Genomic DNA, 18,871 nt, shown 5'->3' on the forward strand with positions numbered 1-18,871 from the left:
GCAAACAAATATCCTCCAGCCACCTTTTGCGTGGCGTATCTTTTTGTCCTTTCTCTTCTTATTCTGCTTCTTCCTCCGACAGGACAAATCGCCCATGTACGAATAGATACATGCACACGCGCTCCTCACCACCGCACACAGGGCACAGGACGCAGGCGAACGCAAATAGGACCAGAATTGCCAGCCCGTCCACCCACTCCCTTTGCCATCCTTGTGTGTTTGCCACCCTTGTGTGTGCCGTCGTTCGGTGAGCGAAGGACATTACTTTCGCCACGGTGAAGGCTTTTCTATTTCCTAATTTCACAAAAAATAAATTGGAGGAAAATTATTAATATTTATTTATTGATGATCTGATCAGAAATATTGATAAGACTTCGCCCCGGCTCGACGGTATCGGTGGTTTCGGAGAGGGCAAACGTGTGTATGTGTGTATGTTACGGGCAGAAAGAAGCAGAAGAGTTTTCTTCCTTCTTATATTTTTTTTTTTACTTGGCCAACGGAATCAACTGTTGTAATAGGAGAGAAAATTGCGCACCAGTAAATTGGAGGTTTGAAGGAGTTTGAATGACCGGAGGGATCGGGGAGTGGGGGCAGGAAATGGAAATATGCAGTCGAATTAGAGACGGACCATCGGATCGTTTCTTCGGCAACATTGAACCGTCCATCGAAAATGTGAAGCCCTAAAAGAGTATTTACTATTGTTGATTTAAATGTAGTCTAAAAGAGAGAGAGAGAGAGAGCTATCTTAACTGTGGTTCATTGATTGGCCGTAAATTATCTACTGGGAATCTTTTACAATACTTAATTTCATGTTACATACCATTCTGATTCAAATTACGGACAGCTTAAAATTGCGGACATTCCTCATGTTTTAATTAATTTTCTTCATATTTTATCGCTGACCATCCTGATTTTAATGTTTAAGATGATTGCCATGACGTACTAGAATCAATTAAAAATGTGTCTGACCCCTAGTAGGCCCTGATGCCACAGAAAATAAATATTTTCTACAGATCAGTTCACCACCGAAGACATTCTTAGCAGTTTTGCTAAAAACCGACGTCAGTGTAATTTTGTCTATAATTTTTAATAATCGCGTCCACGTGCGTTGAAGTACATCGGAATTCATTGTCGAAGTAGTTATCAACGTTATAACAACAATGTTTTATCATATTGTGCTCTGAGTTTATTTTAAACACGTATTTAATACTGTCCGAAATTCGAAACAATTTCTTTGTACTTTGTTTTTAATTTCGGACAACCGAAGCAAATTCTAATTAATTACACACAAATATATGTTTTGACAGCGATGTAAACAAGAGCAACGATTCAGTGATAGTAATCAATCAACGATATTTGAATATAGATGTGTTCCAGGAGGCCACCGACCCTCAGAATTGGGTGTCCGGACCTTAAAACAAGTTAAAAACAAAAGATGTATTGTGTGTGTAAAAGTCAAGATAATAGACGAAATTTCGTGGCTGTCCGGAATTTTAATCAAAACGTCCGTAATATGAAACATGAAGTCGAAACTGTCCGGAATGTGAATCAAAATATCATTGTAATTTTATGCATTTTTACAATGTCTCAAGTACAATTATTGGAAATTTTTTATTTTTCCTCAAATTTAGAGGGTTTTTTTAGTTTACTGAGGTAAGCAGAGCTTTTATGGCCGATTACATTTGAATTAATTAGAAAATATTAAACGCCAAAAATGTCTTAAGTGTCCGTAATTCGAAGCAATACGGTGTATGTATTGGTCAATTGTTGAGTTTGTTTTAGCATTGCGACTAAAATTCCAAGAAAGGTTCCTTTATTTTTATCTTGAACTGTTGTTAATTAGAAATAATTGCGATACGACCTCGCATCAGAACGCAATCGCTTAGCAGTGTTTTGATAAAATTTAGCACAGCTCATCGTACCGAGTACGGTCATTATTTACTCCATAAACTAGCCGTAGATAATCTAATTTAATGTAAAAAAATCGTTTTTTGAGCTGTGTTTTTACAACAAGCACTTTTTAATGAGTAAATAATAATAATGAATGATTAAGACACTTTTGTGCATTTGTGTGTTTTTCTTATTCATGAGGAACGTTCCAAAAAGGCCGTATTGCTTATGTGTGTGTATTAGCTAACGATATACTAACCAAATAGCTTCAGTAAAAGCCTGTACATTATAGCTGAACCTGAGCGTTAAGATTATTTCTTATAAGAGCATTTTTTTTTTGCTTGATTTTACCCTTTAAAGTATTTTTTCCCGGCACTACAGAAAATTGTTTATCTAAGCCATATATTGCATGGAAAATTCAATGAGACGAGAACAGAGATTAATGCTAAAAACTTCAACACATCTTCACCAAAAATAGATGTAAAAATACAAATAAACTTAACTAATCAACAAACAAACTCTTTCACATTACTGGTACCAATATATGGATACGCTAGCAGCAATTTAAATGCGATAAATCCCTTCATCGTCCCATTCGCAAACCGCACCCTGCAGGCGAGATTGTAAAGTTCAATGGCCTTTATCATCCTCCCTTCGGTCAGTCAGGCTTACAACTTCCGGCTCAACAGAACCTGCCGTTTGTGTGTATTTTGGTGAGTGTGTGTGTGTATGTGTGTCGGTTCACTAATTAACCCTGAAGAAGAACATTGCCGAAGGTTGTTCCCTCTCAGCTTAGCACGGCCTAGCTCAGCCCATCCACCCCGGTCATTCGATTCCCTGCACCACCTACTAGGGGTGGAATTTTTCACGCACTGGACCAGAGACTGGACAAAGGGAAATCGGTTCCGGTCACCCTTAGGTACAGTAACATCTGTGATGTTTGAAAGTTCGGAACAGTCTCAGAAGAGTTTGATTCTTTGAATTTGTTTGTTTTAAATGTTGTCTTAGATTTAAAAAAAAAAACACTAAAATACTGTAACTTTTTCTTACCTTAGTGAGCGTGTTTAAGTACTTCTACGCCGCTCGCCCAACGACATCCGGATTGCACTGTATTGGTACTGGTAGGAAGGTGAGGTAGAACTGGTACAGAGGCAATGCGGACGTTCCGAACACCTCTTCTTCTTCTTCTTCTTCTTCTGCTTCTACTTAATACACACTTTCTTCTTTTCTTATCACAATATTATTATATCTTCTTTTCTCTACTATGTCGCGCTTAACTTGTTGCTAGTACAGTGGGATACATTCACGTTGGTCGGTCACTAGCGAACAGGCGAGAAGACAAAACAGACAACGTTCGATCATCGTTAGATGAAATTCCGAAACAACTTTCAAATAGATTACATTCACACAAGCATAATATGTTTTATGTTGCATACGCTTCTAAATATACTCGGCATTTATAGCCCCCGCCAAGAAAAATACTTTTTAAAGACATTGAATCCACCATTTGAACAATCAAAGTTGCTGTTCGTGGACAGATTGGACGGTTGGAGTTTTACACAACACCACCGGGAATGTAAAACTGTTTCTTTTTTTTTTTGTTTCGCACCCAAACCCGATTTATAGTTTCTGTTGAATCGATATTTGTGACTTTACGAAACAGTTTAAGCTTCCACCTAGTACATAGGGGCCGGAATAATGATAATAAAAAAAAAAACACGATCCCACCCAATACCCCCAATCGCTCCCCCACCAAACCCATGAATCCATCATGATTCTTGAGGAAATAAAAAAAAAAGGAATGCAACCCCCTTCGATATTTTCTTCTATTTGACACGGAAACTTGAAAATAAAAACTTCCAACGCTCCCACCTACCCACATGGTCCGAAGCGGGATTCAACAAAGGAAGAATGTGTCGTAAATCAAAAAAATAATCAATTTTGCTCCAGTTGGGGAAAACGGGAGCGTCGTGGAGAGACGCTGAACAACGCTGAAATGGAATCGCGTGAAGCAGTTTTAAAAAGGCATTGAAACGCACTTTTGCACCACAACAAGTTCTACTAAGTTTCACAAATGTTCCCCCTTGTTGGGGATATTCACGCATCGAAAGCACATTGTATTTCCGCGAATACTTTTCGGCACGGAAGGGCGCACATTGCACAATTAGTCACACACTGTTGGATTCGAGCATGCCCTCGGAACATTCACATTGCCGAAAATCCTACAGGATTCAAACAGGAAAATCCACTACAGATCACATCGCCACTGATTGAACGGTCTAGTGTTCTGCGTGTGTGCCTGTGTAATGTCCTTATCGCTTCAGCTGCAGGCAACACTTCGGGCAAGTCACTCCAGGACGCGAGAAGCACACAAAACTTACGGGCACAAAACTTCACAGCGATAAAACACCAACACCTAACTAATCATTTCAAACACACTATAGCGTCCGTCCGGGGGATGGTATATGAGCGCACACAAACAGTGCGAATGTCGCGCGCGCGTTGCCGCACTACTTGCAGTAGAACCGATGCCGGGCCTGCTTTGTTGTACTATATGTTGTTGCCGTGTGTGGTTACACTTTTGCCTACTTTGGTTCACAAAATTTCCCCCCTAAAAAAAAAAAAGAAATCTCCAACCCCTCGTAGCTCCGCTTCCGTCTGTGCGTGTGAGTGTATGTTTTTGCTTGTGTGTTCCTGGGGTAGCCGGGCTACACGCGCCGTTCCGGAGGCTACCGCTTCGGACGCGACTTTTTTACAGACTGACTGACTCGGTGCGGCGAAGGTGTGCGCCAGACTCGGACTCCCGAGCGGTCGCGGTTCCGAGCAACCGTCCATGTAACCACCCCGCCCGGCCCCGTGTCCGGCTGCTTAAGGGCACGACGACACTCCTCCCCCACCTCCCCCTCGTATAAGGCAGCAACAAAAAAGAACGCACTCGCCCCATTCCGTGCAGCGACCGCGCGCACCGGACAACACATGGCAACGAGCCGAGGACGAGCGCGAGACAGAGAAGTAGAGAGCAAGACAGAGAGAGAGATAGCACGGGCGTCATACAGAGAGAGACAGAAAATTTCAATCCTACACAATTTGTCGTCCTGCAGGCAGAAGGAGAGCAGTACTAAACCAGAGCGTTTGAACAGGACAGCAGGAGTGGTGGTGGTTTTGGGGAACAGGACAGCAGTCAGAGAGCGGAACAGCATGCAAACTTTTCTCCTGCCGATTTTTACTTCACGCTGGTCTGTTCACGTTCCTTTTCCACCAACACACGTTCGTGCGGGTGTAGTTGTGTGCGATCGGTTTCCCTTTCGTTTGTCCTGTTTTTTTTTCCTCGTGTTGTTGGTTTGGTTTCTGCAATGAAGGCGCCCACTCGGTAAAATCTGGGGGAAAAAGGATATTTGAATTTCTCTCCGCTTTGGTGAGCACCGCCGCTAGCATCGTCGCTCCCTGCACATCAATGCAGCTCGAAGAAAGGTTGCAGTCGCATCGCACTACACGCTGTCGACGCAGCTGATGGTTGGGAAGTGAGAAGGACAGAACGTGCTAAGGTAGGCACGATTTTTGACAACACATCCCTTTACGGCGTGGAACGTGTACAACTGGAAGGGAAGATACGAAAGGAAAATAGAAGAAAAAAAAACAAATAATCCACCCTCGCACATCGGTGCGGTGCGTTTTTCCGATGATATGCACTTCGCTTTATGTTTCTCACAGCATCCACACACACACACTCGCACACACAGCGAACAGTTGCGATTTGCTGTAGCGCAAAAGCACACATGTGTTCACCTTCTACAATCCCTTCCACAAGGCTTACTTTGATGAATGATGAATTTTTGAAGTAAGAATGAAACAATCAACTTAACATTCGTGAATTGGTTAATATATTTCCGTTTATTTAAACATGTTTGTTCTCGCTTTTGCACTTGACTGTTTAATCTGTAAACAACATTTGTATGAAAAGCATTTTTCAGATTTTTGTTTTTGCACACCCAACCACTTTACACACACGCTGCAATTTGCACTGCACACACTGTGTGTTTCTCTTTCGCCGCCTGCTGAGCAAAAATTTGAGTGGAAATCCATCCCCCAGCACAGGGTACCACCACCTAATTGTCACCACCACGTCGAACCGTATTTACTTATCTCTCGGTACACCACGTTACCGCTCGAAACAATTTTTGTTTTGTGTGCGCGCGCATATTTCTTTTCTTTTTTGTGTTGCCTTCGCTTGCATGTAACAACAGCCGAAAGGAACATACATTTTGGAACCGCTCTCGCAAAAAAGAAAAAAAGAAACGAAAAGGGGAATTCAAATTCGAACACACCAAAGTTGCTCACGCTCCTTCAACTGTACAACTTCCCCTTTTGCAGACAGCGATGTCGGTTTTACCAGTAGCGCACTCAGCACGCTTGGAGCACAGTGCAAATATGAAGGTGAGGACGATTCATGCATGCTAGTTTTGATGCTCCTATAAATGATGTTCTTTCGCGTTTTAGTTGCCCGTTGCCGTGCAGTTGGCAGAGCTCCATTGCTATACTGTGTGCGTCTAATATTTTACATAATAAATAGTCTTTGAAAGATTATTCTACGGACAACAAGCTAGTGATGGATATTTTGTGAGCATCTACCACAAAAGAGCTAATTTAAAATGTTTGAATACTTAAAAACAAACCTCTTAAAGCTATGTTTTAAACAGCGCGATTCCACTGGAAACTACTCAAATTCAAACATTATGCACTTTGCCTTGAGAATATTACACTCAACCGTATTCCATTGCACGAGCTTAAGCGTGTTGGAATAAACCTGAGCTTACGCGAGCGATAGAGAGCTAATTTCGATCCATCTACAACATACACCACCCTCCAGCCACATTCTTAAATTCTGTATCGGTTCAGCGCCAGCTCTACCTGCATCTGTATGAGGTTCTTGTTTTCTTCAAATATTTCCTTCGCCAGCATCTGGCGCTTCTGCTCGAGCAGCGCATTTTCCTTCACGTAATGTGCCATCAGTTTATCGTACTCCTCGCTAGCCGTCAGCGAGGCGTCCAGGCTGGCGGGCGCATTGTTCGCGCACCCATCCACCACTAGCAGCTTCTTCATCTTCACTATCTCATTGCGCTCCGTTTGAATGCGGGCCTGCAGTTGCGCTTTCCAGTTGACCAGCTCTTGATTTTCCAGCTGCAGCCGTATGAGCGTCAAGTACTCCGGATGGTTTTGGGGCAGCAGCAAAAACCCGTTGTCCGTCACGGTTACCTTATCACTTACCGGGACCGGGGCTTCCGAGGCGATCGGTTGACCTGCAGCGGCACCGTCCGCTTTGCCCACCGCCGTCGCCATGGCCGTGTCGGGCGAATTGGCTATGGACAGTTTGCGTTCGGCCGGGGCCGTTTCGTCCGGCGTTTCTTGGGGTGTGTTTTTGGCTTCCGTGTTTGTGGCCGACTCTGTCGAGATCGCTGTTACCGTTTTGATCGACGACTCATCGTCCGAGCAGGACAGTTTCGCCTTTTGCAGATTCAAATCAATCGAAATGTCACCATCGACCGTGTCGTCGAGGCTTTTCTGTACGCAGTCGGACTTTTTCTCGAACGAGCGTAACTTGCGCTGCAATGAGTGGGAGGGAAAAGGGTGAGGAACTGGGGTGCGCAATGTTTGCTCATGTGGTTTAGCCATACGCGCTGTATGGCAGAAACGGGTTAGTTAGGCAAACTTACCTTCAGCTGTGTAATAATGCGCTGCACCTCCCAAAGCTGTTCTTCGCGCTTCTTCGTCACAAAGCCGGCATTCATTTCGGCGTGTATTTGTGCCAGCAGACTTTCCTGCTTTCTTAGCTCGGTCGATATTTCCTCGGGTGTTTCGGGTAGATTTGGGCTGGATGCTGTTATCGGTGGAACATACCTGAAAGTGAACGTGGAAACCGATATTAGCTGTAGAAATCTAGCTTCACTCAACGCAATGTCTCCGTACTTGAGCAAAAAGCTAGAAAGAAGCTTTACTCGAGTCTTTTTAAACATCACGACGGCAGGTTTTCTACGAGCACGAGACGTATTCAACGGTGCTTTTGAGAAAACTGTGCCAACGAGCGTAATGCACTACACGCGGACAACCATTGCTTTCTTATCTTGAGTTGTTTGAGCTATGCTGACGATACACAACTTATCTAGATACACGGGCAATCAGCCGAAAGCCGAAACAACCCTACCAGATACTCACTTATGTAAGATGGTGTCGGCAAACAGCGTGCTACAGTGGCACAGTATCGCCACGAACAGGCGGTGCGACATCTGGAGCGTCGGACTCAGCAGCATCGCAATGTTCTGCGCGTTCATCTTGGTAAAATCTTCATTCTGCGTCACGGCATCGACGTGCATAAACATCCAGGACAGCAGGGTTCGGTTGCAGCTGGGCAGCTGCTCGACCAAGCACACCAGCTCCTGCTCCTGCTGGGAAACCTGCGAATGGGAGGCCACCTCCTCGAAGCGCGACGACAGATCGGTGGTAAGTATCGGTTCCGGCAGCTCGCGCAAAAACATCTTCAGCAGTCCGCAGGCAATCGGCACGTCCATCTCACCGCTGCACGATCCCTCGCGGTTATTGTACGTACGCTTCAGCTGCTGCAGCTTTGTCTTGACCGCCTCCACCTTGTAGATCTGTTCGCTCTGCAGACCATGCTCCTGCAGGTAATCGATACAGTCGCGCACAACCAGCGGCAGGTTAATGCCGTCGTGGCAGCGACTCCGCTCGGTTGCCAGGCCCAGCGACACGCCAAAGATGGGCTGTGCGTCGCCCAGCTCCAGCACCTCCTCGCTGACGCTGCCCTGCTTCAGCTTTTTCTCCTTCTTGTCTTTCGATTTTTCCTTCTTCTCCTTTTCCTTCTTTTCCTTGTCCTTTTTCTTGTCCTTTTCCTTTTCGCCCTTCTCCTGCGGTTTCACGCTTTCCTCCTGCTTCGACGTGTCCGGCCTGTCCTTGTCCTTTTCACGCGACTTTTCCCTCTTTTCCTTGCTCTTCGACGGAAACTTGAAGGTTTTCGATTTTTTCGTTTTCGACGGGCTCCTGCCAAAGAGAAATATTGATTTACTCCACATACTCACACCGGTATACAGTGCACATGGAAATGGGTGCACACAGAGCGGGCGTTCTTCTGCACTGCACTGCAAGTGCGACTGAGCAGCACACATGCTGCTGCTGCTGCTGCTGCCGCCGCCGTACACTAATGCACATGCACTCCCGCCAGCGCCCCACAACCCCTGTGCACTCCCGGGTGAGGAGAGGGAGGAAGCAACGCTCTTACTTTGTTTCGAGCTCCTCTTCCGGCGAGCTTTCACCTTCCAGGGTGGCGTAAGCTGTTTTCTTTTCCTTCTTATCCTTTCTGCGGCCTATGAGCAGCTCCTTTTTGCTGACCTTTTCCGGATCAGCGTCACTAACTGTTGAATGTGACCAAAAAAAAAAGCAGACAAAAGAAGAAACACCTCAGTTAGCTCTCGCGTCTGTTCGGTCCCCGGCCGAAAACGGGCGTGTCGTAGGGCCCCATCTACGGGATACGCACAATCTTTGTCATCCTTTTTGCTTTTCCCACTAGCATCGGAACCGTATAGGCCGGGAAAATCTTTTTCCACACAATCCGGACTATCGAAATCCATCGCGACTTTGCACACCACGGGAAATTGATCGGGAAGGTGCGCGATTTGTTGTTGTTTACTTTTCTTTGCCCCAGCAGCGAATGACATTTGACGGGCTGCAAATTCACCACACCATTCAGCAGCGCAGCTCGGTGTGGTGTAATCTATTTCACCACCCTGCAAGGATTTCAAAGGATCTGCCGTTCACGGACCGTTGCGAGGGTATTTCTTTCTTGCGCTTTAAATTAACAATATGGAACGAGGCTCGAAACTGGAGTTTAACTATAGGAGGACTTTAGTTTATTCGTAAAATTTACAACTAACAAAAACGTGATTAAAACATTATGTCGGGGTAGACGACAGGAGCACAAACATGACCCATAGATGAAGCACGGCCACATAAACTATCACAAGAATGCGGATCAGCGGGTAGCGACGCAGAAACACGCCCAACCGTATGCCGATCGAATCGAGCGACGAGTATGCCCGTTTCATTCGCCGAGCGACGTTGTTGTCGAATGGCGTTTCGAGCATAAAGTTTGGGACTTGCGATTTGGCTGAAAGGTAGAGAAAAGCAGTTTAGAAACGAATTCATTTGTACTCCTGCATCACCCACAAGTCCAAGGGTTGTGTGTTTTTACCATCATCAGTTACGTTGCTATTTAGATAGACTGCCCGTTGCTGCCTCACTTGCGATGCGGTATTTCTATACTGGTTCTGGAATAAAATACGGTTTTGTTTCCATTAGAAAAATACAAAATTCAGCGCTTGATTTTACACATCGAACCCTACCTCCAACTTTTCCAGCTGTATTCGAAGTGCGTTCCGTTCGACTGTGACGGTTTCCAGCGCCGTTTGCTTTTGCACTAACGACTGCGTTAACGAAGCTAGCCGATCTTCCTGATCATTTAGTGGACTAACCGGTCGGGTGTGGATTTTGTTCCGAAGTTTGCTGTTCTCCGACTCTCTGAAAGTGGGGGAATAAAACACGCTTAAAAAGAGTTCACCCATACAGCAAAATAACCCTACTCTAGTACATACTTTTCATGCAGTCGTAGCGTGAAGCTGGTGCGCTGTTTAATCAAATCCTCCCGAACGGATGCTAGTTCCCTTTGCTTCAGTTTAAAATCATCCTCCAGGACGCTAAACTTATCAGCATCCAGTAGAATTTGCTGCTGCAGCCGTTGTACATTCTGTTCTAGTGCGTGTACTGTTACCCGCAGCTTTTCTTCCGCGTTCATCCACTGCGCTTCGCGCTGTTTCATCCGGTCATTCAGGCTGGTCAGCTCTTCCGCCAGGTTAGCTTTCTCTTGTCGCGTTTGTTCCAGCTCTATTTGCAATATCTGTTCCGCATTGCTGTGCTTGGAGTCAGTTGAATCGGTCGAGTCCGTTCTACCGCTGCCACTCATCTGTTCTTTCAACTGTTCAATCGTTTTCTCTTTCAGCTGCAGTGTCGCATGTGCCCGAACGCGATACTGCTGCAGCTCGGTCAGCGCATTTTCCGTCTCGAGCCTTGCCATGTCCAGCTTGGAGTTCAGCTCCTGTTCACTCTGTATGTGCTTGGCAATCGTTGATTCCAGCTCGGAGATGGATTTCACGTACTTGCCGTTGGCCTCCTCGAGGCTGAGCAGCTTTCCCGCCAAAGCCATTTTCTCCTCGGACAGGTTCTGGCACAGCACCTCGAGCTCGAGCAGTTTGCTTTCCGTCTCGCCATTGCTAAGCTGCTGCGACAGTGTACTATCAAGCTCACTTTTCAGCTCGTCCCGCTCGGCCTTAATTTCGGCCAGCACGATTTTGATCGCCGCCAGTTCCTGCTCGATGCTGTAGCTCGGTTCCGGTTTGCTGTAGCTTGCATTTTCCGCCACTGCCTCACTCATATCGATCACTGTGCCTTCCTTCTTCGAGTTCAGCGAACTGCGCCTGGACGATGCTTCGGACGCATTCAGCTTCTCGGACTTGGATGATTGTGTTTCCACCTCCGCGTCTAAGCTTTTTTCGTTCGAAGCACTCGACGCCGAGCGCACCATTCCTCGGGCTGGTTTTTTGTTCAGCAGCGTACTTTTCTGGACAACCCTCGGCTTGGGTGCTGGCTGGTGCGGAGGAACTTCATTCGTCATCACACTGACCTCGATGAGGGGAGCACCTTCCACATCATCAGACATGGGACGTGTTTGCAGCACCGTCGCCGCATTCTGATCAATTTTCGTGAGTATGTTTTCCGCTTTGCCCGCCAAATCTTGGAACCAGGACATGGCGCATCGAACGTTTGAATACTTTCAGCTTGGAATGTTTTACAGGAACTCGGTTGAAGATCGGAGTGCACACAGATTGTACGTGAAATTGCTTCTTTTTTTTTCTGTGTGTTGTGGAATGTAAATATTTACGTCTGTCACGCTGAAGGCAGCTGTCAAAAGTGGCAGTGCTGCCAGCAAATTCAATTTTCGAGGACAATGTTTACCACTGGGTTTGTTTACATTTTCACCTTCAACGAATATCCTTTTTTTGGTGCAAGTGCCCACATTCGATTCGTCCCGATGGGTGAACGATACTTTGCCAATCCTTATGATGACTACGACGAAAAAACGCACGGCAAGGAGGAGAAGCAGCTGGTCGCCCGGGAGAGCGTGCTTCAGCTTATCAAAAAGTACGTGGACATTATTCAACAAAATGTAAACAGCAAGATGCGCGACGATCTCTATGTGGGAATCGCAGGTTGGTATTGATTATTTTCAAAGAGAATCGCTGCAATAATACAATAAATCAACAATCTCCCCTTAGGAATTGCTTTCATGTTTTGGAAACTTGCACAGTCGGACGAAACAAAGCACATGTTTCCATGTTTGCATCTTGCATCGAAATACATTGGCGAAGCTAAGCACCGCTCGAGGGAAAAACGCGATAAATCGAGCAAATATGTCGTTGCCTTTCTGTGCGGTGGTTCCGGCATTGCGGCCGTATCTGCAGCAATCGCCAACGAAATGGGAAAACTGCAAGAGATGGAGAACGATTTGGAAAGCTTCCTACAGGGATGTCCACCGTGTGCCAACGTCAAAGGCACCGACGCAGATGAAGTGCTTGTAGGACGGGCCGGTTACCTACACGCAGCGTACTGGTTGAATCAAGCAATCACACCGAAACCAATCGAAAACGAAGCGATTTCCGAAATATGCCAAACGCTCATAAAGCGTGGCCGCAGTGTAGCACACTCACTGCGCTTAGCGGTTCCTCTGATGTATGAATACCATGAAAAGGCGTATCTCGGTGCGGCTCACGGAGTTTGTGCTATCCTGCACGCTCTGCTAGAATCGCCCTGGTTCGATCGGGACGCAACGGATCGCTTCAGTGGTTCCTCTACCAAACTAGCCGACATCAAAAGTACGATCGATTACGTGCTCACGCTGCAGGATGGCAGTGGAAACTTTACTACGCGAATCGATTCGAACCGAATGCTCGTCCACTGGTGCCATGGATGTGGTGGAGCGATTTATCTGTTCGCTAAAGCCTTTCTCACCTTCCGCGAGGACAAGTATCTCGATTGTTGCAGAAAATGCGCCGACGAACTCTGGCGCCATGGACTGTTGCGCAAGGGGCCGGGCATTTGTCACGGGGTAGCCGGTAATGGGTATGCCTTCCTGCTGATGTACCGCTTAACGGGTGAGAAGCGTTATCTGTATCGGGCGGTAAAGTTTGCTGAATTTCTAAACTCAAGCTCCTTTGCAAGCGTGCTGCTTGCACCCGATCGCCCCTTCAGCTTGTACAAGGGGTTGGCGGGGACGGTATGCTTTTTGGTCGATCTGCTCACTCCCATGCGGTCCTCGTTTCCATTCATGGATGTGTTTGAACGAAAGTGTGTTTAAAAATAAAATTGACCATTTGTAAACTCCAAATTCCCAGACTATGGACTTAGTATCGAGAATGGACTCCCGAACCAAAAATGCCGAATCTCACTCCGCTCTAGGTAGATAAATGCAGCGTAGCAGAATGAAAGGCGGTTCCGGTATGCGCAACCACAGTGCGCTGTAACTTCGTGCTTGCAACTATCAACTATAAACAGTTCGTTGTTGGCCCCTCGCGGATTGATGTAGCGGGCAGCCTGCTTGCCGAAACTCACCTGCCGCAATGATGCCGAGGCACGTCGCGTCTGCATCATCCGAGCCACAACGGGGCTGCGTGACCTTGGCTAGCCCGCTGGGCGGCATAACAATCGAACGTGGTACATGGCTGGGAGCCTCCAGCCAGCAACCAGCCCAACGATCGGTTTCAACGTATAAAACCACCCCCGGGAGTCTTTGGTGCCGTCAGTCGTTTTGACGGTCAAGTTCAGAACAGTTTGCTCACCTGCGGAAAAGGTGACCCGATTGCCGATCAACAACCATCATGAGGATCGTTGTAGCGCTGGTGGTTGTCCTAGTGGCGCTGGCCGTGGCCGACGCAAAGTGCAACAAGTGCAATCACAACGAGTGCGAATGTGAGCTGAAGATTGCCCGCGGGCCAACGCCTCAAGTGTTCCCATTTTTCAAGAAGAAAAAGTGCAACGTTACTAAGCCGCTGGAGCTGAAGCCGACGCCGGACGTTTGCTCCTGCGAACAGGAGTACCGCATTCGTCCCTCCTGCTCGGAGCACATCGAGCCGAAGTTTGCCAAGTCGCGATCGTGCGAGTGTGGTTTCGATCATCATCCAGCGCAACCGAAACCGTAAATAAAGCGCGCCATACACTTGCGCACCGACGCCCGGATACGCAACGCAGCCAAGACTAATGTTAAGCGGTTATTTTATTTTTATTTTTTTCGCAGCAAATATTCCGTCGACATGATCAGCCAGCAGCTGGCCATCGAGCACGCAAACAAGCAAAGAATCCCGGAAACGGACCTGCACATGTACATTAACCCGATGGCACCGCCACCGACGCCCAAGTGCGATAGCATCGCGGAGGAGCAACTGTACAAGCTGCACAAGCACGTGCTGGAGCTGAAGCCACCGAAGCGGAAGCGCGTCCACTATCGCGTCCACTCGTCGGAGGAGGCGGAAGGGGCACCGTGCAATCCGAAGGGTCAGAGCTACTATGACATCTGCTACGGCAAGGTGGAGGTGAAGGAGCCAAAGTTTAACTTGCGTCCGCAGGATGGGCCAGTGTGTGACAACTGCCAGGACAAGTCGACGGCCGAGGAGATGGACGAGTCGGAGGAGGACTATTCTCCCGAGCAGCCCATCAAGTACTGCTCGAAGTGTTCGAAGACTAAGAGCAAATGTGGTTGTGCGACGTGTGCCAATAGTTACGTCGAAGAGACGGAAGAGGACGACAGTCCGTACTTCCGTCGGGCACGCTCTTCCGATGATGGCGTATCGGGGCTGGTAGTCTAGGATGTGAATGGGAGGGCAGACTATTACGCTGATTTCCTGTTGTGATATGCTAGTATAAACCTAGTGGTTTGCTGTTCCACATTTGCATACATGCTTGTACATAATAACAAGAAAATATAATGTTTTTGTGATAATTATATCTGAGAGTTTTGATTTCTAACGTCGGTTTCAGGTTTCTTACGTTTCAGCATTCCAATTAGATAGTCTATAGCTATCAACAATGGATAGAGATGGTCTATTCTGGTCATTAGACCAAGAATCGTAGAGACCACAAATTGAGAAATTTCATTCTATCACTTCTTTATTGATACTAAATTCCACGAGGTCATTAACCCTAGACTTCAAAGTTTTCCTCAAAGTTTTCATTGAAAGTTATTAGAACGATCTGATAGAATGGTCAGTCTTTCTTGATCTTCTTTTGCCGGATCCTTTCCATAACAGATGCAACCCGAAAGATTCTATCCAAAATGACCATAAAACTGCTGAAATTCCAATTATTAATATAATACAAATTTAATTTTACGTCCACATGTATAAGAACTTTGCCCTAGCATTGAATGATCTAGGCTATGTTTTACCTAGCAGTAGCGTACAAACCCAATCCAGTATTTTGAAGAGCGCCCGGTCTACATGGGATTTGAAGTCTTCAGAACCAACAAGTGGTTTAGTAATGTATGGAATGGTTGCACTACAGGAGCGTTCCGAAATCACCGCACACAAACCCAGTTAGATGATCTTCATCTGCTGTAAAATAATCCCAAATCATCATGAAAAAAGTCAAAGTTTTATAAATTAATCTAAAATACGGACATCAGACATTATAGCCATTTTTACCCATAACAGTATGTTAGTCACCGCTGTGTACAGGAGACGAAGTGTTATTGAACTACCGTCTGCCGCAGATAATACCATTACCCACAGACGGTACAGACTCAACCAGCAAAAAGGTGCCAATTTTCGTGCACAAAAACGAATGTAGTCTGAAGACTTAAGACGGATAAGACGGATTGAACTGTGAACGTCACGTCTGCTTCAATGATTCAAGTTTCTACCTCAACAATCATTCCAATCATTATCGAGTAAGCTCCTTCTCCACCATGGACGCTTATTTGATAATCCAGTATCATTGTAATGACGTGCCCGTGCCAAGGTCACTCTCGACCTGTTCGTGTCTACAACGTACTACATGATCTAACGATTGTACTGCCAAACGCATATATGTAAATTAAAATATTTATGAAATGTTTTATTATTTTTATTCATTATTTAAAGCGTAGACTGTCAACAGACTTGCCGCACGTGCTAAAAAGTGCTTACCAAACTACCAGCTAATCCACCTTTAGCAGGCGAGAGAGTGATTCAACAATCTCACAACCTCCCCAACACTGGCGCATTGCGCGTTTATCTGCCTAAACGCTTTGATGCGCCGGCGCTTTTTCGCGCAAATGAAAAGCTTCACCACACCTTGCGCTCCAGTTTGCTTTGGCGCGAAATGCTTATCGGACACAAAAATCCTTACCACAGCGTGCCAAACGTGGCCAAACATGCTGAGCCCGTGAGACTCCACTGCTATGCCACCTATGGGCAGTTGTGTTGTTCCTACGTAGTAAAACAAACCGCGCAATGAGCTCACCCGTTTGCACTACGTGACCTTTCTTGAGGCGCTTTATGTAACGCTCGGCTACCGTTTGTAATCGTTCTACGCGAAAGCAAACCACTGTCGACCATCGTACCATCGACGGCGCGTGCACTCCCCTGTTATCCGAGCTCTTCGTTATCTGCCTCTGTGGGTCCAAAATGTGCGCCGGCGTGTTGTAAGCGGCGGTTTGGGGTTAGAAAAGTTATAAAACATTCCCACCGTAGCTGGTCAGCTTCCAGAGCTCACCTGTGACAAGATGAAGTTCGTTGGCTGGATCGTGCTTACCGCGGTGGTGCTGGTGATCTGCGTCGGGGTGCGATGGGGCGATGCACTACCCGCCCGCGATGGCTATCCGCGCGAACCGTGCTGCAAGGACTGTCCCGCCTGTCGGCATCATTTCGACGTGGAGGCGCCGAAGGATCCGGGCTGCCGGAAGCTGCACAACTTCCACTACGATGTGGAAAAGTTTACCGACTGCCATAAGGAAACGTACGATCGGTTGGATGCGGCTGTGGAGGATTTGCCCGAGCGGGGCTGCCGGAAGTAAGTGATCGCACAGTGATCGGATGCGGGAGGGAACAGTTCTCTTTAAAGATTTTGGTGTATTTGTGTGTATTTCTTTTGGGCATGTAGATCGTACCATTATCACTACGACGTCCAGAAGCCGTGCTGTTGCGAGGAGGAAAACTACGACACTTACGATTTCGAGGTGCTGGAGCCGAAAAGGAAGCCAAAGTGCTCCAAAGTGAAGCTGGAAGCGTACGCGGATCATCCTGTGCGGGGTAAGTTGGCGCGACTGTGCGATCGGTTTTTGGAAGTGAGTTATCGTGAAAATCCTCACCATTTATGTCCTCCGTTTGCTTTCTTTTCGCCGTTACAGAGTGTCAGTGCGATTGCCGGAATAGACGGTACGTGATACAAGGGGTGAACGGTAGCCGAACGCTGCCGGACGACGATAGTGATCGTAATCGCATACCGAGAATGCGCCGTAGTATAATGGATCCTTTTCCAACGGATCACCGCACAAACGCACCATGCGAAACTGGCGCACCGGTGCACTTTTTCTACTCCACCCCACAGCACGGGCCGGGGAGGGCAAACTTGCGCGCCAGAAGGCTTGCTTTGCGCCGGGACCTTCCGCACCGATTCAGAGCAAAGCGCAAAGAGTTCGATATGAACGGTGGGAGTGGGTTTTGGTGTCGCTGTATGCCCTTGGAGCGGGATCGGGATGGTTATGTACAGAGCGGTAAACCGGACGAGCTGGTTGGTGCGCCGGCAAGATCATCGGCCGCCCTCCGGGGTGGTCCCGTTGAGCCTGCCGTGTACATTGGCGACGCCTCGAACCCGGTGACGTACGAGCAGATCAAAAAGCATCTCGATGCCCTGCCAAGGGAAGACTACAGCCCGACGACGAACGATGTGATCGGCAATTTGACCGTTCTGTTCTATGATATTTATCAGCAAAAGCATAAGAAGAATTTTACCCTCCCGTTGAAGTACGGTACGCGTACCGTAATCGACCAGGGGGACGGCATACATACGTACGATATTGGGCCGATCGAGGGGGAGTACAAGCCGCCCAAGTTGAATCGCATTGCGACCAAGGGTTTGCGCCTGATGGGCCGGAAAATTGACCGCAAAACGGATCCGTCCGCTGGGCAGCGAAGCAATCGGTTGCGCAACCGGCCACGAGAGGGCGCTTGAGGGTTAATTTGAATTGTAGGCGTTAACGTATTTTAAGATAGTTTTATTGTACATGCAGTGTTAAATCGATTTAATTTAATTTTACTTCATTACTCTCTTCTCGAACACATCATTAGCTGACCTGGACGATCTTGATCTGACGATCATTTCTTCGACTGCGCCACGACATTCCTGGCTATCGGTGGACGTTGTAAAAGGACTGTGACTTGTTTCCAGACGTGACGCGTACCAACATAGACTTGAAGCATTTCCTATTGAGAATTGCTCAGACGATCGAACGAGGAGAACAAACTTATTAAGTGTAAAAAAATATAAATAAAAAAAGACCAAAACTGAATTAATGCTGAATGTTTTATGAAGTGTTTTAGGCCATGGAAAACCAAGTACCAAATGTTCTATTATTTGGTTGGATAGTCTGGGTTTGGTTGGAAAGCTGAACGGGATCGATTCTCATTTGGGGACCACCCAATCAGTTATATTATTTCACAAAATAACCAAAAAATCAAATTGTAGAGCATATTGCACACCATACTCTTTGTAAGAATATTCTATTTAGCAAATTTATGCTTTTATGTTTTCAGTACATAATTTAATGAAAATAGTTGAGGAATGGAATGTCCTTGCTTTTGGTTTATGAATTGCCAAATTTCCATTTAAATTG

At 46.6% G+C, this 18,871-nt stretch overlaps 6 protein-coding genes across 6 annotated transcripts in view; 3 read left to right on the top strand and 3 right to left on the bottom strand.

Annotated features, from left to right (window-relative positions):
- The window catches only part of LOC120896776, a 41,888-nt gene extending 37,469 nt beyond the window's left edge, over window positions 1-4,419 (bottom strand). Inside the window, exons 1-2 of the mRNA XM_040301200.1 lie at window positions 4,272-4,419; window positions 2,941-3,209 (exon numbers count right to left, since the gene is read on the bottom strand). The gene's annotated coding sequence lies outside the window, so the exon portion shown is untranslated. The remainder of the gene's footprint in view (window positions 1-2,940; window positions 3,210-4,271) is intronic.
- Window positions 4,420-5,748: 1,329 nt separating this feature from the next.
- LOC120894049 (ralA-binding protein 1) lies at window positions 5,749-9,591 on the bottom strand. Its single transcript, XM_040296397.1, has 5 exons — window positions 9,434-9,591; window positions 9,179-9,311; window positions 8,101-8,940; window positions 7,602-7,785; window positions 5,749-7,491 (listed from the first exon to the last, which is right to left on the bottom strand). Exons 1-5 carry the CDS (start codon window positions 9,525-9,527, stop codon window positions 6,766-6,768), a joined length of 1,977 nt encoding a protein of 658 aa, XP_040152331.1. The 5' UTR covers window positions 9,528-9,591; the 3' UTR covers window positions 5,749-6,765.
- A 187-nt stretch (window positions 9,592-9,778) lies between these two features.
- LOC120894050 (golgin-84) lies at window positions 9,779-11,859 on the bottom strand. Its single transcript, XM_040296398.1, has 4 exons — window positions 10,548-11,859; window positions 10,299-10,473; window positions 10,148-10,223; window positions 9,779-10,063 (listed from the first exon to the last, which is right to left on the bottom strand). The coding sequence occupies exons 1-4, from the start codon at window positions 11,756-11,758 to the stop codon at window positions 9,849-9,851; spliced, it is 1,677 nt and encodes a 558-aa protein (XP_040152332.1). The 5' UTR covers window positions 11,759-11,859; the 3' UTR covers window positions 9,779-9,848.
- Window positions 11,853-13,393, top strand: LOC120894051 (lanC-like protein 3 homolog). Its single transcript, XM_040296399.1, has 2 exons — window positions 11,853-12,218; window positions 12,285-13,393. The coding sequence occupies exons 1-2, from the start codon at window positions 11,957-11,959 to the stop codon at window positions 13,361-13,363; spliced, it is 1,341 nt and encodes a 446-aa protein (XP_040152333.1). The 5' UTR covers window positions 11,853-11,956; the 3' UTR covers window positions 13,364-13,393.
- Window positions 13,394-13,792: 399 nt separating this feature from the next.
- LOC120894053 lies at window positions 13,793-15,006 on the top strand. The gene is made up of 2 exons (XM_040296400.1): window positions 13,793-14,200; window positions 14,300-15,006. Exons 1-2 carry the CDS (start codon window positions 13,884-13,886, stop codon window positions 14,865-14,867), a joined length of 885 nt encoding a protein of 294 aa, XP_040152334.1. The 5' UTR covers window positions 13,793-13,883; the 3' UTR covers window positions 14,868-15,006.
- A 1,610-nt stretch (window positions 15,007-16,616) lies between these two features.
- LOC120894309 lies at window positions 16,617-18,547 on the top strand. The gene is made up of 4 exons (XM_040296815.1): window positions 16,617-17,049; window positions 17,140-17,288; window positions 17,387-17,414; window positions 18,327-18,547. Exons 1-4 carry the CDS (start codon window positions 16,763-16,765, stop codon window positions 18,328-18,330), a joined length of 468 nt encoding a protein of 155 aa, XP_040152749.1. The 5' UTR covers window positions 16,617-16,762; the 3' UTR covers window positions 18,331-18,547.
- Window positions 18,548-18,871: the final 324 nt, after the last annotated feature.

This window comes from Anopheles arabiensis, chromosome 2, assembly GCF_016920715.1.
Source record: "Anopheles arabiensis isolate DONGOLA chromosome 2, AaraD3, whole genome shotgun sequence".
In the NCBI taxonomy this organism is placed as follows: Eukaryota; Metazoa; Arthropoda; class Insecta; order Diptera; family Culicidae; genus Anopheles; species Anopheles arabiensis.

Coding starts and splice junctions, on each gene's coding strand:
- LOC120894050 (XM_040296398.1), bottom strand. CDS start 11,758: ATGTCCTGGTTCCAAGATTTGGCGGGCAAAGCGGAAAACATACTCACG. Junction 10,474..10,547: donor ACGCTACGACTGCATGAAAA/GTATGTACTAGA, acceptor CCCCACTTTCAG/AGAGTCGGAGAACAGCAAAC. Junction 10,064..10,147: donor TAGCAACGTAACTGATGATG/GTAAAAACACAC, acceptor TCTACCTTTCAG/CCAAATCGCAAGTCCCAAAC.
- LOC120894051 (XM_040296399.1), top strand. CDS start 11,957: ATGTTTACCACTGGGTTTGTTTACATTTTCACCTTCAACGAATATCCT. Junction 12,219..12,284: donor TCTCTATGTGGGAATCGCAG/GTTGGTATTGAT, acceptor ATCTCCCCTTAG/GAATTGCTTTCATGTTTTGG.
- LOC120894049 (XM_040296397.1), bottom strand. CDS start 9,527: ATGGATTTCGATAGTCCGGATTGTGTGGAAAAAGATTTTCCCGGCCTA. Junction 9,312..9,433: donor CAAAAAGGATGACAAAGATT/GTGCGTATCCCG, acceptor CACATTCAACAG/TTAGTGACGCTGATCCGGAA. Junction 7,786..8,100: donor GCCGACACCATCTTACATAA/GTGAGTATCTGG, acceptor GTTCACTTTCAG/GTATGTTCCACCGATAACAG.
- LOC120894309 (XM_040296815.1), top strand. CDS start 16,763: ATGAAGTTCGTTGGCTGGATCGTGCTTACCGCGGTGGTGCTGGTGATC. Junction 17,050..17,139: donor CCCGAGCGGGGCTGCCGGAA/GTAAGTGATCGC, acceptor TTGGGCATGTAG/ATCGTACCATTATCACTACG. Junction 17,289..17,386: donor CGCGGATCATCCTGTGCGGG/GTAAGTTGGCGC, acceptor TCGCCGTTACAG/AGTGTCAGTGCGATTGCCGG.
- LOC120894053 (XM_040296400.1), top strand. CDS start 13,884: ATGAGGATCGTTGTAGCGCTGGTGGTTGTCCTAGTGGCGCTGGCCGTG. Junction 14,201..14,299: donor CATCCAGCGCAACCGAAACC/GTAAATAAAGCG, acceptor TTTTTTTCGCAG/CAAATATTCCGTCGACATGA.